Source organism: Labrus mixtus, chromosome 9, assembly GCF_963584025.1.
Source record: "Labrus mixtus chromosome 9, fLabMix1.1, whole genome shotgun sequence".
Taxonomy (NCBI): domain Eukaryota; kingdom Metazoa; phylum Chordata; class Actinopteri; order Labriformes; family Labridae; genus Labrus; species Labrus mixtus.
Genome location: NC_083620.1, coordinates 10751891 through 10769709, shown reverse-complemented (window position 1 = coordinate 10769709; position 17819 = coordinate 10751891). Strand labels below are relative to the sequence as shown.

The following is a 17819-nucleotide window of genomic DNA, read 5'->3' as shown; positions in this document are numbered from 1 at the left end:
TAACCCTTCACAAAAAAATATTTATTAATTTAATATGATTTACATCTACGATTTGGTCACAACTTCTTTGTTTATAATACAAGGACATTTTTGGCACAAAACCTACACTTTGAAATAAGTAAACATCGAACGATTCAAGTGTACCTTCAATTTTTACAACTTCAAATTTTTGGCAGACAGTGACTCATTGGACTGACAGTCTTCCACTGAGCAGCACAGTGTCAGCAGTGGAACAGGTTTTATGTGCTGTGTTATTGACTTTAGCTGACAGTGTGTAAAGAGACTAACTTCCCAGTGCTAATGTATCAGTCAACTTTGCCGACGAGCCATCTGTAGTCCACAGGTAACTAAAAGGAGCATGTGTTTCAATAATCCTTATACAGTCAATAGTATGAATATGTATCATTCAAAGTCTAGCGGCTAAAAAACAAAGATTTGCAATAATAATACAATCACTTTCAAAGAGAATTAAATATAAAGTTAGTTGTATATAGGATTAGCAAAATTACATTAGCACAACACATTTCATAACAGATTCAGAATTATTGATCTTTAGATTCATATTACACTTTTGATTGACTTTAAAAACAAAGTGCAATTCAACAGAGTAAACCTCATACTACTGGTTCTGTGTATCATTTTGTCTTTGTAGTTAGCTGAGACTTAGAGGCACAATCAGGGCTGTAAACCCGTTTCTCACTTCCAGTGATGGTCTTCCAATTTTGACTGATTGATTGGGCAGATTTCCTCTTGACTTCAGCACACAGGCATTCATTAAACTGCATATGAGATGTGAGGGCTGACTCTGCAATACAGTATGGCACTAGACACATGTCTTTACTAATCACAGGAATAATTTAGATCTTTTAAAAAAAAAAAAAGACCTGTTGGTGGAAGATTATCAACTGTAAAGGCACATTTTAGAGGCTATACGCCTTTTAGAAATGTTGTTGGAAAATGCACCAATGAGTAAAATATAACCAGTTATCAGTGAACAGAATTACAGAACAAGAAAGATATGCAACAAGATACATTGACATAGTAAATACATTACTGCAACATCTGACTTTAGGAGGTGGTTTTAGGGTGGATTTCCCTTCAAGAGGCCATTGATCTGTCTGTTTCTACCTCCATGGGGCAACCTGATGAGGTCAGCCTAAGCTCTGTCAGGCATTCAGAACCGAGTGTGACTGTTTGCTGCAGCCCAAGCCCAGAACCTTTCTCCACTGCTGTGGATGGGTTCTGCACACTGTCCACCTGTCTGTTCACCCTATCTGCCTGTCCCTTTCCTCTCAGTCACTTGATACGATGGCGGACCAGTGAGGACTCGTCCGTTATCTCCCCTGAGTGGTGTCTGCGTCGGCAGGGCAGGACTAAAAGAAGCAGCAGGATGATGAGGACAAAGGCGCAGACTGCCATTAGGGCATAGGAGATCACCCAGAGAAGAGGCTCCTTCAGTGGTCCGCTAGAGCAATTGGCTGCCACGTCTGCAGCTGAGAAGGGCCCTGCGATCTCAGACAGAGCCACCCCCCCATTCACTGCAGAGAAACACAAGACAGAGAGTTACAGAGCTACGTTTTGACCTGGTGAGCCAAATCAGAAGTGGAAATTCAAACATAAAGTGCATGAAACCCCACACCTAGTGTTCATGTGTTTGATAATGCACCAGCCCAGAAATCATACAAAAATAATGTATGTCACCCATATGGATATATACCTCTTCAAAGTGTTTTTAACAGTCCTGAATAAAACAGTACATCTAGAATGGATGAAAAAAGGCAGACTGACAGATGAATAGGCTCTTTTTTAAATTTACGAGATTATTTCACAAGATATTTTTATTTATTATTACTCTGCCGATAATAAAAAGTTTATGACTGACATGTAAGTACACTGTGTTACAGTTCAGTTTACACTGCCATTGCGCTGTAGCAGCTCCAGTTGTTTTAGACTATCAGAAACTGAGCAGTGCTAGTGAGAATTTGAGTTATCTGCTTTAATAAAGAGGAACTTTCTACTTGTTGGGAGTGTTCTCTGTCTAGAGTTTACCAGCCATCCAAGGAAATAGGCACGTCTACTGTCACAAGCCTTTATCCCTAACCTTCAGCCTACATTTGCTTCAAGGAAGTTGGCCTAATACTGAACAAAAGTGATCTTTGTACTTTTACATGAGAGTGGGAAGCCTTGTTAGAGCTCATATTTACACAGAACCAAAAGGAAGTAACACTGTTGCTGTTTAACCTGTTTAATGAGCACAATGTTCTCATGGACTTAATCAGTGAACCTGCAAGTTTTCCTTTATACTACATTGCACTTTGCAAAGTTTCTTTATCCGTAAGTTTCAAATGAATCAGAACACTTAAAAGAGTTACATTTCCTGAAGCCTTGGAGCCCTATCATAAGCAAAACTATCTTTAGGTGGATGCAACATGCAAGAGAGTCAAGTGAATACTCCACGTAACAATCATAAAGCAACATATTTCCTCTGTAGGTTAAATCTTTGAGTGTTTATATTGTAATTTCATCCTTTTTGTACACTTTTACTTTACTGACTCTAACGCCTACATCGATCTGAAGCCAAACTGATAAAGAATGGGGTCATGTGCAAACCTGTGTTAAAGGTCTTTCCTGCTGTTATTTCTAAAGTTCAGAACTTTTAAGTCAAACACATACAAACTTTAAAAATAGATTATATTGAGACTACCAACACATTTGAAAATAAGGTGTTGATGAAAATGTCGACAACCTGTAGAACTTTTTGCATCATTTCTCTGTCCTTCTGTTTGCAGCTTAAAGGCAGAATGTGCAACTATTTACACAAATACAGCAGAAATCCTGTATATCCTATGTAATTGGCAAACTAATTGTAATCATCCAATTAAAAACATGATATTAAATGAAGTTCCATTTGTTTCTGTCTGCGTTGTTTGAACCCTCACCTGCACAGCTGCTCAGTGCAAAGCCCAGTCTCCGCTTGGTGCGGTCAAAAACCACGTAGAAGCCTTCCATAACAGTAGCACCTATGACCAGGCCATTAGAGGAGGAAGACACGCCGAAACGGTAGCAATCTAAAGTGCCGTCCACGTCTGTGATCGATTGAATGTATAGCTGTAAGATAATAAACAAATAAACAGACAAAAGAGGGCCGGTGAGTGTTTTCTGTGTGGATGTAGAAACTCTACGGGAAGGATTCATTTTGTGTTCAGGCACCTGTGGCAGGATAGTGATGCGAAAGGACTGGCTTGTGTTTGTTGCCCTTAGGTAGATGGATAGCTTTGGAAAAAATCTCCAGGGGGTCTCTCCTTTTATCCAGCAGGCAAGCTTTGAGCCCTCCCAGAACCCTGAAGAAAACTCCTGGATCTGGACCAAAGAGAACAAACGGCAAAGAGACATGTATTAAGACAAGACGGTGAGCACAGCACCAATACAGGTTCTGCTGTTCTCTGTCATTTTCTGACTAATGAATAATGAAAATTGGTACAGGTTCAAATGAACCTTGAGCATTACGTGTGTGCACTTACAAAACATGAAAACAGAATGGCTTTAAACACATACACACACTTCTTTATATCAGGGGAACTCTTTATCATTCCTCTAAAATCTACAATGTCATTGAACATTGAGTGTGTTTTTTATCCTCCCCTGCAACTCTTCTGCTTTGACATGTTTCACTTCCTGTGGATAGACGACAGCCTACCAGAGAGCCGCGGGTGATGGCTGCCACCACAGCATTGAAGACGTTGACAGGAAGACGCAGCAGTGTCGTCCCACTGTCAACTATAGCTTTATCCATGTTATACTAAAAGAAAGGGAGAAAGAGTGAGGTAGGGTTTGTCTCAGTTCAACCGGCCCCTTCACAAGACCTTGAGCAAACATATAAAATGAAAAAATGAGGAAGTTCTTACACAACCACAAAAAATGTCTTAATATTTAGTTAGTGTTTTATTTCATTGTTGTGACATTGATAAAATAAAGTATTCTAGAATAATTACTGAACAACCAGAACTAATTTCCTGCTTCTAGCTCAAAGATATAATTTATGGCTGTGTAGAGAAGGGTGAGCATGGTTTGAAGTTTACCTCCCTGCAGTCCAAGTCCAGATTCTGGTCGCCAACTTCCAGCTTCAAAACCTCAACCTGGTAATACCACTCCTCTACTATAGGAGTGTACCACACTGGCCCAAAGTACAAAGCTGGTTCAGCCCCTCCCATGATCTGAGGAAGGATATGATCACAATTACTATTAAAATATCAAACTGTCAACGTCTTTTATTATTATGCCAAAACACAAACACACGCATGCCGTACACAAACACAAAAGCACCCTGCCATTTTATCCATCTGCCTGTATCAGGCGACACATGGTGAAGACTTAGCAAGCGAGGCACCTAGGCTGTTTGTGTAACAGTGACAGACCTGCTCTCAGCAGGATACTATCTTTGCTTAATTAAAGTCATTCTAACTATACTTGGCTTCCAATAGAGAACCCACATTGGTATGGATGATGCCAGCCATTATGTTTCTAAATGCGCTCAGCTGCTACTGCATGTCTGATCCAAAGAGACAGAATTGATTTTTTCTGAGAAGAGCATTGCTCAGCCACATCTCATTCCTCTATGAGTGAAGCAAATAATACTGACGCTACAATTATCTTTCTGACATTTTAAATAAACTGTATCATAAACATACACAACATGAAGCAGATACCATTTAACTACAAGTATGTTAAGGTGAAAAGTTACAACCAACTTTACTGTATATGTACATTTTATCAGAAACCCTCCCCAAGGCACCCTCTCCCAACCACTCACAAGACTGCCTCCTGCCAAGTCTCCTGTGCTGCTGGCTGACAGTCCACCGCCACACATCTGGAGCGAAAAGATGTCAGGAATTCCCAGCTGTTTCACCATAGAGTTGAAAAAAGGTTCCACGGACGAGTCAGGCTATTTGAGAGACAGGAAATGTGTAATTATTAACCCTAGTCAATTAATTTGAACTTTTAAATTTGCATTTCAAGCATTTAGTTTGTGTGAATACAAAACTGACTTAGTGTAGCCTAATGTATTTTCTGTCTGTTAAAGTAGCAGAATTAGTACAAGTTGGTATAGAGATTAGAGACCTTTGAGATATTAAAGTTGCAGCCGAGTTTATAGTGATAAAAATCTTCATGAAATGATGCGATATTCTGACCAGTGTGCATGTGTACGAATGTTTAACACTTCACCTTTTCTCCAAAAAAGGATGTTGTTTCGCTTTTTGTCCTGATACGGGTTTTTAATGTCAGTGTTGTGTTACCATGACAAACAGCCCTCAGGCAAGATGAACCTGAAAACTCAGGGGACACCAGCAGCACAAAGTGACCTGTGTGGGCAAATCTGCTCCTTAATTACCAGTAATTGATCCAATAGGTTGCTTTAGTCAGCTTTGAATAAAATAATCTATTATGCAGGATTAAGCTGACATCAGTCTTCTTTTTTTTCTTTTTTGGGTATCACATTAAGGAAAGCTGATACTGAGCACATTGGGTCTGTGTATCTAAAACACAAACATAGTATGTTTATAATTATTATTATTACTGAATTGAAATAGCAATACAAACACTTAAGGAAGTTTGATTTTGTAATGTTTCATCACTGTCTGTAGAGAGACGGCATGTGATGGCTGCTACCAAGGACAACAATGATTTTTGTAGCCAGACAAAATACATAATAAAAAAATAAAAAATATCCCTGTATTAAAGGTATGGTAACCTCATGAAGAGCATCTTAGGGCAACTAAAGTAAAAACAAACATTACTCCACTGGTTGCTCAAAATAACACATGAACATGAAACTTTCTAGAGGTCATGTGAGATGTCCATGACTACACCAAGATAAGATCGCAGTTTGAAAAGTTATTCAGTCAATTGAAAGATGTGGGACACTTTAAATGAAATGCAGAACCAACTGATTGTCTTGATTTCATTTATTTTCCCCCTTTGTGAGCATTTATCCATTGTTGCAGTTGACATGTTTGTTAATCTTTTTTTTAAATCGATAAAGTAAATTTACTTAAAAACAAAGAAATACCCTGTTAAGTAAAACAACGATTACTGATTTCAACATTTCATTTGAAATGATTTTGAAGGCAATCAACATGCGTAGGTCCCACTTGTACTTTTTGTTCCCATTTACAATCTTTTTTTAGAGTGACTGTGAGTTTGAAACCACTAAAACAGGAATTTAAACTTATTTCTAAATAGCGATGACAACATTCACATTTTTGAGCATCTCTCACCCGTGCCAGCATGGGATAGGCCAGTCCAAGGATGCCCTGCCAGTTGACCCCAGGAAGGAAAAAGCCATCAGATGTGAGGATGGCAGCTATGTTGATGATGATGGTTCCATTAGGGCCTTTGGGGATGGAGACTTTGTCAATGCCAAGTTCACCTTCCCAGTTACCCTGGGTATACCGGACAGCCACAGTCCGTCCAGTTGACTCGTATGTAGTGGAACTAAACACAACGGAAGAAGCCCAGATGTGAAGAGATAAAGGCTTTTGATACAGAGATAAATGTTTCAATTAAGGAGTAGGACTGTAACAAAGTGGTTACCTCAACAGATAAATCTATGAGTGGAAACTTTACTGTTTTTGTAAAATTCAAATGAAAATGAAATACATAGCATTTACATAAAAAATACCATCACAGTGGGTGATAAAAGCAGACGATGTATTGGACTATTAAACAAAGTGTTCAGCCACTCACAGCGCAGTGTTGAAGTAGTGAGTAATGAATGGGTGTGCAGAGGCTGCCACAGCAAAGTTACTGCTGCCTGTATCAACCAGGATGTTCAACTGAAAGACACAAAGCAGAGTGGTTTTTAAAAACCATTACAGTTATCCCCTACAAGACAAGCCCAACCTACATCACAGATCCTCGAAGGCTCAGCCTACAAAATGACAGCTTTTCGACAGCATGAGACACTGATGAGAGGAAAATGCAATTTACAGTTTAAATTCTGTTTGTGCTTAAACTGAGAGCAACAATTTTGCTTAACGGAAATAAAACATAGAAATGATCAATACATAAGCAGACAAAATAGTTGGGAATTGTAATTCCTCTAGGGGTGTCTCCATGTTTATCTTTATGGTGGAGCTAAAACATACTTTAATAAACACTTCCTGTCCCATATGCGTCATAAATTAAGATAATCCACTAACGTAGAAGAAGTCATGTTTACCTTGTAGAGTCTACATGCACTTTAAGAGTTAGCCTGATTAAATAATTACATGGGAAAGAGGGGAACTAACACCTTTAATTGTCAGCTACGTTGCAAGCTATTTATTCCTTAATGCAGAGCCTTTAATGTCACGGATATTCAACTCAAAACTGAAGTTAAGTGTTCACCTTAAAGCTGTTTTTAGAATATGATCTCCTGGGATTTGGCATTAGCAGGACATTTAATATGAACTTGGCTTAGGTATGAAAAAAAAAAAACCTAATCTGAGTCATTTGCAAACATTTCAGTGTCACCTACTGGTGTGAAAAGCTTTGATATGGAGCTAAAATGACTATGCACATCTATCATAAAAGCTTTCTCATGTGTGATCTATGAGTCAAACATAGCCTGTAGTGCTAACATGACTGTGGGACCCATCATGGTATGTGTCATGTGCATGGTTGGCACCAGCTAACATCACTTAGATAATGTTGTCTTCCAGGCATCAAGTCAATGAGCGGGAACTAATTAGCCAGAAGACTTCTGTCACCTCCTACTACTGAGCACGGGCCACATTAACACTCTGTAGTGAGCATTCCCCACCGTGACGGGCCATAAACCTAATGCCCCACAGCCACCTGATGACTCACAACAAAGAGATCTATACAGTGGTCTTCAGTGATGTCATAACAAACACACTATCAAAACGCAAAGTGTTCACTGAGTGTGCTCAGACAGCACAGGCACAAACATTACAGCAACAATTCATCCATCAACACTTTTCCTGCGGTGGCTTGCGGCGTTTCAGACAAACCAGAACAGCGGGAAGAAGTTTAGTTAGACAATTAAAGTGTTTCAAAAGACAAACAAAGAATTCCAACAATCATTTTTAAGAAGTGGTGGTTCCCAAGCGTGTCATACAAACCATGACAAACTCCAGCAAAAATATTTTGATCCTTTTACTGTTTCATTTCAAAGTGTCATCATTTTTCTTCATAAAAAAACACTTCTGTCATGCTCAGGTCAGGTCATTATGAAACAAAAAGTGATAATGATGAAATACTTTATCAAGTATCTTAGTTGGCACAGGAAGTACCTGTTTGTCTGTCTGCGTGAGTCAGGCTTATCAGTTCCCCACCATTCTGACTGTGCCTTGTCTAAACCTACTGCTGTCTTGCAGATGGCATCAGGCCATTCAAACACGACCTGAACCTGGCGAACAGGCCTTACTGGAAAATTCCAGCTCCCCCTTCTTGACCTAATGGTCAAGGAGGGGAAGCTGGGGCATTTCTTTATCCACGCCAGCTTTCTTTTCCCTTACACCTTCCTGCCTTAGCTCAGCTGCTGAGCCTCAGGCAAATCTCCTCCCCCCGCTGCTGCGGCAGCCTGCAGTTGAGCATTTATTGCCTAATTGGCAATGGCTCCATGGCGGCAACGTGCATCTGCTACCTGTTTGTACCAATTAGCAGATGTGAGGCTCTCCAGTCGACACTTCAGTCTGGCTGTGCCATATGCTAACAGATGCGGCAATTAGTGCCTCATTTGAATGGTGCCTCATTTAACACCACGGCCCTGTAATCACATCATCATTTGGTTGGAATAATATTAAGAGGGTTGCTCAATAGCATTGAGTTACAGGATGTTGTAACATTCTGAACCAATGTGGATTGAGCTCTGCTGTCATGAATAACTAATAGAGAGGTTCTGTACTGCGCTCACTTCACAGTGTGCAACAGCTTGAATATCAAAGAGGGAGGAATATCATGAGGGGAAACTATTTCATCTATCTCTACTGTACATTGTAACTCCTGCCATTCCAAAATCTTTGAAAAAAAGAAATTAGCATACGATTCTGATGCTGTAGTGTGTCTCAGCAGATTATCTATAAATTATGAAATTATACAGAAATATATATTTAAAATTGTCTTTATTAAAATATATTAGAATTTACTTATACCACAAACATGACCAAATCTGCAAGCATAGACTCATTATTTTCTAAAAATGCAACATTCAAAGAAATGTTTGTTCAAAATCATCAGTGTTTACTTTCTTGCTGAGCTTCCTCGGGCTGTGTGGGAAACAAGTCACCTGACACTGACATTTTTCTCAACTGTCATTTTGGGAAACACACAGCGGGGCATTTAAAACTACTATTCCATGATGATATATATATATTTTTTTTTCAAATGGTTGTAGTGCCTTGGTATTATACATGGTAGTTCACGCTTTAGCTCCTTGGCACAGTTGATAAAAACAGACACATCAGAGACCTCATTCTGTACTTTTTAGTTGCTGCACCTGTTCTCCTCCTGCTGTGAAAAAGGTCTGTTAGAAATCAACAGTTGAATCATCCTTGACGCTGCAATTGCAACTCGTTGTCAGGTAGCCTCTTACGTACTCTCTATGAAATAGAAGAAAAACTCTATCTTATCATATTAAAAAAAGACCATATGTTAACATTGGGCTGATTTTTTAGATAGACTGTAAAAAATAAGACAGGAACTACCCTGACCATGTGGCAACACTATCTTCTCAGAAGTTTACACAGGACTGTGACCGACTGCTCAGATAAGCTTGTGTGTGAGAATGAGAATTTGAGCTGTGCCAATACAAAGTCTTAAAAGCTCCGATCAGTTTAATTTGAGATGCCAACAATTACCAGGTCAAGTCACTAATAATATAACTCTGCCTTTAAGCTCCATTTCAAACACATCTACTTACAACACAATGGCAACATGTAGCCATAAACCACCAACACCCTTAGGCATCACTTTTGTAACTGTGAGGATAGAATGAGTATTCCAAAAAACATTCAGTCAGCCTAAATAAATCTGGGTCACTTTACATAATGAGCAGTGAAACATGTTAACCATATTCTAAAAGCATCTTCCATCCAATCAAAAAGGTAGCAAATGTCCCTGAAACATTTTCTTTTTTTTACAGTTTCAGGGCTGCTCTTTGCTCCACAGGAGCCTCATAATCCTCGTCAGCTGCCTGGTAAGCAACAGTAGTCCCCCAGGCAGCATCATGTGAGTGCATGTGAGCGGGGTTGTAGTCTACAGAACCCCAGGGCCCAAAAGACTTGAGCCAGCTGCTTCTCCCTACAGCTAATAAACTGTCCTGCCACAGGCCTGGAAATAAACAGCTGATTTTTCTACAACAATGACTGTGAGAGAAAAACAATCGAGGCTCTTCTTCCCATGACCCCAGTCTTTTTTTTTTCTTCTGCTGGGTAATTTAAAAGACTTGTTAATTCATCACAATAAAAGATATTGCATGGACAGTTAGATATAAGCCTTTGGGGGAAATAAACACACCCAGTCCACTCTCACACTCTGCCTACTTCTTTGGGTCACATGGTGGTGCCCCCCCCCCCCCCCCCCCCCCCCCCCCCCCCTTCACACACAGCAGCACACACACACACCACTGACTTAAAACTTACACATCACACTCTATGGATACTATGACTCAAAAGGAAAGTGAAATAAAAGGACAAAAAAAAATCTATTTTGTTAAAAGAATTAAAAGTGTTTTTAACCTCACCAGTACAGTATGATGCAGATATCATATCAAACTAATGTTAGCCAATAGCCCACGATAACAATGTGTTTCACGTTAAAGTACCTTTTGACTAGGAGTACCAAGGGACATCTCTATGTAGTAGCCTCTTCCAGAGTCTCCTTGCAGGTTATTGACCATGTCCAGAAAGTTGACGGTCCCGGTTGGATCTGAGGCCAAAGAGAGGCCGTTTCCATCAGACATTAAGAGGACTTGTCGCAGAGGAGTCAAATCCACAGCCGAGGATAAATTATACTTCCCTGTGTAGATTTTGAGCGGTATAGACAACAAACACTTGGATACTACAACAAATAAACTTAAAGCAAATGCCCTTATCACAAGAGAATTACTGTTTGCCATGTTGTTTCTATAGCAATGACAGGGAAAGTGGCGAAAGTCGCAGCTCTAGGCTCAAAGTTTCCTAAAGTTAAGTTTTGAGTTTAGCCATCATAAAATCGCCAACAGCGCGGAGTTCTTCATCATGGAAGCAATGACTGTTCACCGTCAAATAAAGATAAACATGCTGACATGTTCTCACAGAAAGCCTGCTGCCACTGACTTCAACTCTTTGCCTACAGTCGCTGAACTTTACAGAGTTGTTCCTTCATCCACTCCTACGACGCATCAAGCTCGTCGAAACGAACAGCGCGGCTTCCGGTTGTGTAAACTTTCAAAGTAAATGTAGGCTTGTTTCGTGAGAGCTGTGATTTTGTATGGACACATACGCCTGGAACATGTTTTCAAGAAACAAAATTATTTGAGAAAAAATAGGACATAGGACATCAAATAAGGTAAGCAAAATAACTTTGCCTAGTGTTACCACTAGTCTACTTGAACACTTCCTTTTGTAGTGCTTGTTTCATGTGGTGACATTTTTTTAATTTCTCGAAGTAAAACGACACAACTGTATTAAATAATAATTATAATACTATATATGTTATAGGTTTTATGTGTGTGTGTCCATACTAAGTATTTTTTGTATTTTTTTTTTTACTCCCTCTTATTTCTAAGGTCACGCAGCCCAAGCGTTGGTGTTACTTTTTCGACTTGACGTTTCTGTCAAAAACATCCTGGATGAAGGGTTATGGAATTAAACCAGCCATGAATTTTAACAACCCCCACCACTACAATAATTGATATGAACACGCCAGACCAGCAATAGTTCGGGTGGTGGTCTGTCCTTTTAACAGTGTGACAAAAAAAATCAACACTTTTTCACAGTTTTTGATTCGCTTAATTTGTGTGCATCTACAATGAAAATTCAATTTTTTATACTTTGGCCATAGCCTTTGGTTGCCTTGTTATGGTAGTCTAGTATTGTAATTCTGTTCAGTCACAGAAAAGGAAATCCCCTTGTGTTTTGGCCAGGCCTACATCATAGTTTTCAAAGATTCTCATAGTAAGCATTGTAGACTACAGACTATAGGCAAGAATGTATTCTCAGAGTGTTTTTTGCTTTGTGTAGGCCTAGCCTCCTTATAATGTTAAGTGTTGAAGACAATTTATAAGTTGCACCCTTTAAAATATGATTCTCAATAACACTTTGGTATATTTCCCAGACAACTTTAATTCTACAGGACTGGGGCCATTTGGAAAAGTTTTCTTAGATGTGTCGCACAATAGGCTGCGTATTTGTGCCATTTACAATTGTTGCATTGTTTTTTTGTTTTTGACCATTTTTGTGAGGATCCTAAAGTATATCCAATGTTTTTGGATACAAGGTATAAACCTCATTGATATTTCAAACGTGCGCCACACTGATAATTAAAATATATGCCCATTCAGTTGCATTTTACTTAATGCCACTGAGTACCGTTAAAAGACTATTCAAGTCTCAAAATACTACTGCAAACTCCATGACAGTACTCAAGCTCCTAATGATGTTAGGAACTGATATAGGTTTTTTTTTACTAAGCTAAACACAGCAGTGTTTCCCAGTTTTCCACAATTTCCCAGTTTGGGATCAATAAAGTAATTCTATTCTATTCTATTCTATACAGTCAAATAAACGAGTTACTTGGCATGAGTTACTAATATTACAAATCAGCCTAATGCACACAGCAATCACATGCTTCTGTAGTTTGTTCTTTGCTCAAGCCTAAACTGCTGGTACGCGATTGTTCTGCACAATAGGCTTAATAATTCGAGCCCTTGCTTTGGTTAGGAGTAATAATAATAATATGATATAATCAAATAATATAGGCTATGTCAAATACACAACATTTATTTTATATGTTAAAAGATTCTTTGTTTTTTTCATATTCCAGCCATGATAGTCACATTTTCTGCTTAGACAGGGCACAGAGACAGGAAGAAGATCCCAGTGGTAAGGCGGGATCAATGTCACAGGCCTTCTCCATGCTGCCTGTTTCACACAGAGACTACCAGTGTCTTGCTCTGAATTCCACAGTTACAGTGTCACATGTTCATCCCATCTCCCTCTCTCTCTCTCTCTCTGTCTCACTTTCTCATTGAAGTTAATCACTATAGTTACAATAACTTGACTAATGTGGGGAAAGACTGTGACCACAAAAAAATCTTCTTTCCGGTGTATTTCTTGTCATGCACTGGGTCTTGTGAATGACCCATTTAAGAACAATTCCTTTTTCTTCTTGTGACTTTGAGATACTTCCTTGGCCTCTGAGTAAAAAGCAAGAGGAAGCATGAATGCATCATTTACTTGATCGCCCTAACCACAAAACACAGAGAATACGTGGTGTGTCTTATTTCACTTGCATTACAGTTTTTATGAAATAGTCTAATATATCAGAAGCCTGTGATATTGTAGACATACAAAGCTGATAATTTATCATAAATGTAATATAACCAATTTAATATCTGCATCCAAAAATGTTGATGGAATACATCTAAAGAATTTTGAATTTGTTACATCCTTTTTTTTTTTTTTAAATTACAGCTTTGCTTGGTGAGTATAATCAGTTTTCATGAAACAAGGGGTTGTTATTGACCATAGCTTATCCATATGGATTTTCAGTGACAAGTCACAAAAAACCCTGTATGACTTTTATTTACTAGGTGGAACTTTTTGTCACTAATGTTTTAATAATGTGTCTATGTTTGATCTGTTGATTCAGTATTTTCCACGTGTCCATTCAGATTCTTCCCGCAGTTCCACTGTTGGCCACAAAAAGGCACTCCACACCACCCGTGTGCCTTTAATCCATATCTGCATGCACTGTAACCTTCAGATTGTCTGTCCGTCTGAAATCAAATTAGGCAGCTTGTGAGAGCTGGTGGTCCTACATTTGGCAGTACAAAGCTCTTTCACTGGAACATTGGTACTTAATCCTCACATCTCTGATCATTACAGCTGATGAAGAGAGAATATAAGAGCTCTCAATGATCTCAGATTCACCCACTTTGCCTTACAACAACAGACACACATCTCCACCTAATTCCAAATCTTTGGGCCTTAGTTTTTTATTTTTCTTCAAGTCAATCATTTTTGAAACTATGGATTAAAACAGATTTGTGTTATTGAACACACCAGCAGTGTGTGTTGATTTTGAAATTACTGCTCAGTGAGATTATAGACTAATACCTGATGCAATGCCTGTTTTTGTTTTAGGAAATTAAAATTTCATGTCATCTAATTCACACATTTTTGTGCCCTAATAAATTGGAGAAAATTTGAGAGTTTTTTTTATCATACTGTTTATTACCACTGACTGTGACTGATTTAAAAAAAAAAAATATTGATTAATATGTCATTTTTTGAATCATTGATTTATATTTTAGTCGGTTAAATGACATGAAATTATTACTAATTGTAATTTATCAAAGCTTAAGGTGACATTCTGAAAGGTCTTTATTTTTCATAAGGACCGACTGGCTCAAAATCCAAGATTATTCACAGAAAAGCAGCAACAAATCAATATACTTATGAATTACTCAAGTCAGTCAAAGATTGTAAACGCTAGACGAAAATGATCCAGAATGATGGATAAAAGCATAAATGAAATAATGATTAATTGGATAAACATGTTTTGTTCTTAATTCACTTCATACCACAAACAAATTTTAACATAAAAATATCTCAACCAAATAAACAAGCCCCATAACTATAATGTAAGCCTGATATTTTGGGGCAAGAGTTAAAATAATTGTTGGAAACTTTGAAAAATAATTCCTATTTGGTTTGCAGCAAGATAAAAATAATGAGTGCTAACAACTGTTTCTTTCATGCTTGTCTAGCTGTTTCTCTGTACAAAACCTTTGTGCTTAGCCAAGGCTAGTGGGTTTATATATATCAATGATCTGTAATTTTATGTAAATTAGCAGTGTGTTTCATTATATCTTAAGAAATACATATTTAAGTTTTGTCAGACTTCAGCTATATTTTGCAAAGAGATGTTTGAAAGTCATGAATTAGCAATATTGCCTGATCAGTCCTCTTGGCCTTTAATAGTGTCACACAGTGCTGTGGTAATCAGCTCTACATACACCCTCAATCACTTAGTCTATAATACTGATCACAGATTTGCTGAATCTGTTAACATTTCCCTGTGATGTCCAATGAAGTGTAATTACAGCACAGACATGATGGAGCTGGATGAGCAGGAAATTGGGATTATATAGGGGCAGGTCATTATAGTCATTTTAATATCCAGTGTACCATACTGTAGACTGTAGACTGGGTGTTAGCAGAGTGGCTGAATTCAATTAGCCTTACGTTTGGTCCATTAAAATATTTCAGTTAATAAATGTAGCTTGTTTTACTAATTCATTCTATACTCAGATGAATAAATTCTTATTAAGTTGTTAGGTTTAAAGATCTCTTGTTTGAATTTGATCTGTTTCCTCTTCCTGCATAGGAGAGGTTGACACATAAGCCTGTTCTTCATAACAAGCTACTACCCTGTCTCCCCCTCTGCCAGAACTGTCAACCCCCTAACAAGGTGTTCATACCCACACCTGCAGCTGCAGGAGAGCAGCCCAAATGAGGAGAGCCTGGATAAGATGAGAAGGAAGAGCCAGACAACAGGTGCATGGATACATCACTGCTCATTTACTGGTACCACGCGTCATGTTTCGAGCCGTATATAAGACAGCTGCTTTTGATTTATTTCATATTTTTGGGGGGGGGATCAGTTTCTTGTAACTTCATGGCAACTCTCACTGCTTAGACAGGCGAAGTATGACTAAGGATGGCTCATGCTAGTCTCACAGGCTATTCACACATATAATTCCCCCTGTGGTGATAGTGTTGGTATCTCTCTGCAGTGTATCTGTATCTGTTTGTTCATGCATAGGAAAAGCATAAGTGACATGTAGATGAGTCAGAGAGGCCAGTGTCTAAACAGGCCGCGGTGGGAGTCAGGAACCCTTCTACCCTTGTGCTCTTCGCCTAAAGGCACTATTCATACCCTCACCAGCTACCCTGGTTACTCTAAAGCTTACATACACACACTTACTATACTTGCTCAAATACCAAAGATCCCACCTGACATGCTTGGTGCCACAGAGCAGATGTAGCTGTAGAAGAGGGAGGGAGAGCAAACTGTGACCATCTTAATTAGTGAGATGCTAATTGTAGTTAGAATTATATGCCTGAGACCAACATAAAATTGTTGTTTATTTCAGCCTGTGAGGTCTCACAGAACCGATGAGATGGTTTTTCTGGTTGTAATAACGTGTAACAAATGTCAATGTTTTCTTTGTACAGAAAATTGTTTTGTGAAAATGTAAATGAGAGGACATACATTAAGTTCCAATATGGAGGTTGAGACTTGGATTCATGAACTAAGCAAATAACCTTCTGCCTCTTAAAAAAGTGTAGCATACATTTTAAGATCTTCACTTTGAGTATGCAATAAGTACCCTGATATTTGATGGCCTGAATGTGTTAATGATGGTGCAGACATGTGGAGCAGGTGTGGTTGTGTATACAGTCTGTGTCGCACTTCCCTTGTGACTCGGTGGGAGTCAACTCAGGTGCAACACCTTGAGTTTGTTTCCTCATCTCAAAGGTAAAAGCCAATTAGAAAAGCTGAACCTGGTTCTGAGGACTCGTGAGCAGATAGAGATCAAATACATATTTATCTTTATCTTGCATTAGCAAACAACTTTCACATCTACAATGTTTACAGTGGTGAGATTTTGTGTTTCTTCTCACACATATAAGAACATTTTTTTCACTCTGACATGTGTCTTTTCTCCCACATAGGCAATGCAGAAAGTCCTCTCTATAATATTCTCTTGAAGGCTGTAGCACCATCTCACCTTGCAGTTTGTATTGAGTCTCCTTTGCGCTTCACTGTGCCCCTCTGTTCTTACAGCTATCTATCAGTTTCATTGCATGCAATCTTCATCCTTGCAGCCTCCCACTACACACCCACCCGAGGTGTATCAGATGTGTTCACCCTGCATGTACAGTGCACATGCAGTACGCACAAGCACAATGTGTTTGGTTTTTTTTCGAAAGGGCTCAACATGTTTCTTGGCCCCCTCTTTAATAAAAAAAGAGGGGGAGCTCCCAGGCAGACAACACCCACCGCAGAGCTACCCTGGCAGGGGTAGGGGAGTTTGGAGGGTGCTTGCCCGCTGGCAAGAGAGGGAGATAAGGGGCTATGAGGGTGACAGTGTGGTAGCAGGAAATACTGAACAAAAGCAGGGAGGAGGTCGGAAGGGGGTGGGCTTCTTCATACATTTTTATGACCACATAGATAAGGTCAGTAGTGATCCTTCGTTACTAGGCAACACTGCGACCCTGAGTTGGATTGAGTTGTGAAGCTGAGAAGTCAGATGTTCTTATTACAACAGCCCTACTTAGGTTCTACTGTGTACATTTGTTTACAAGCAGCCTGTGTCTATGTGCTGTTCTGAGAGGCAAGGCTGCAAGGCTGCTTCAACCGGACAATTAACTGATGCACTGAAATAATTAGAACGCCATTGATTGGGTTAATACATTGTTATAGCCATGTTGTGATATATGGATATGTGCATCTGTTCATATATGTGATGATGGTAATAGTGATGAAAAATGATGATAGGCTGTTTGTTTATATATTTTTAATGATCCAGTTCATGTGGGGATACA

The 17819-nt window shown here is 39.0% G+C and overlaps 1 protein-coding gene across 1 annotated transcript; it reads right to left on the bottom strand.

Moving 5' to 3' along the window:
* On the bottom strand, positions 1–11379 carry bace2 (beta-secretase 2). Its single transcript, XM_061046223.1, has 9 exons — positions 10826–11379; positions 6745–6833; positions 6276–6492; positions 4811–4942; positions 4080–4214; positions 3698–3799; positions 3211–3360; positions 2940–3108; positions 1–1538 (listed from the first exon to the last, which is right to left on the bottom strand). The coding sequence occupies exons 1-9, from the start codon at positions 11117–11119 to the stop codon at positions 1297–1299; spliced, it is 1530 nt and encodes a 509-aa protein (XP_060902206.1). The 5' UTR covers positions 11120–11379; the 3' UTR covers positions 1–1296.
* Between the last annotated feature and the right edge of the window lie 6440 nt (positions 11380–17819).

Coding starts and splice junctions, on each gene's coding strand:
- bace2 (XM_061046223.1), bottom strand. CDS start 11,119: ATGGCAAACAGTAATTCTCTTGTGATAAGGGCATTTGCTTTAAGTTTA. Junction 4,943..6,275: donor CCTATCCCATGCTGGCACGG/GTGAGAGATGCT, acceptor TCTCTCAAATAG/CCTGACTCGTCCGTGGAACC. Junction 3,109..3,210: donor GCATCACTATCCTGCCACAG/GTGCCTGAACAC, acceptor ATTATCTTACAG/CTATACATTCAATCGATCAC.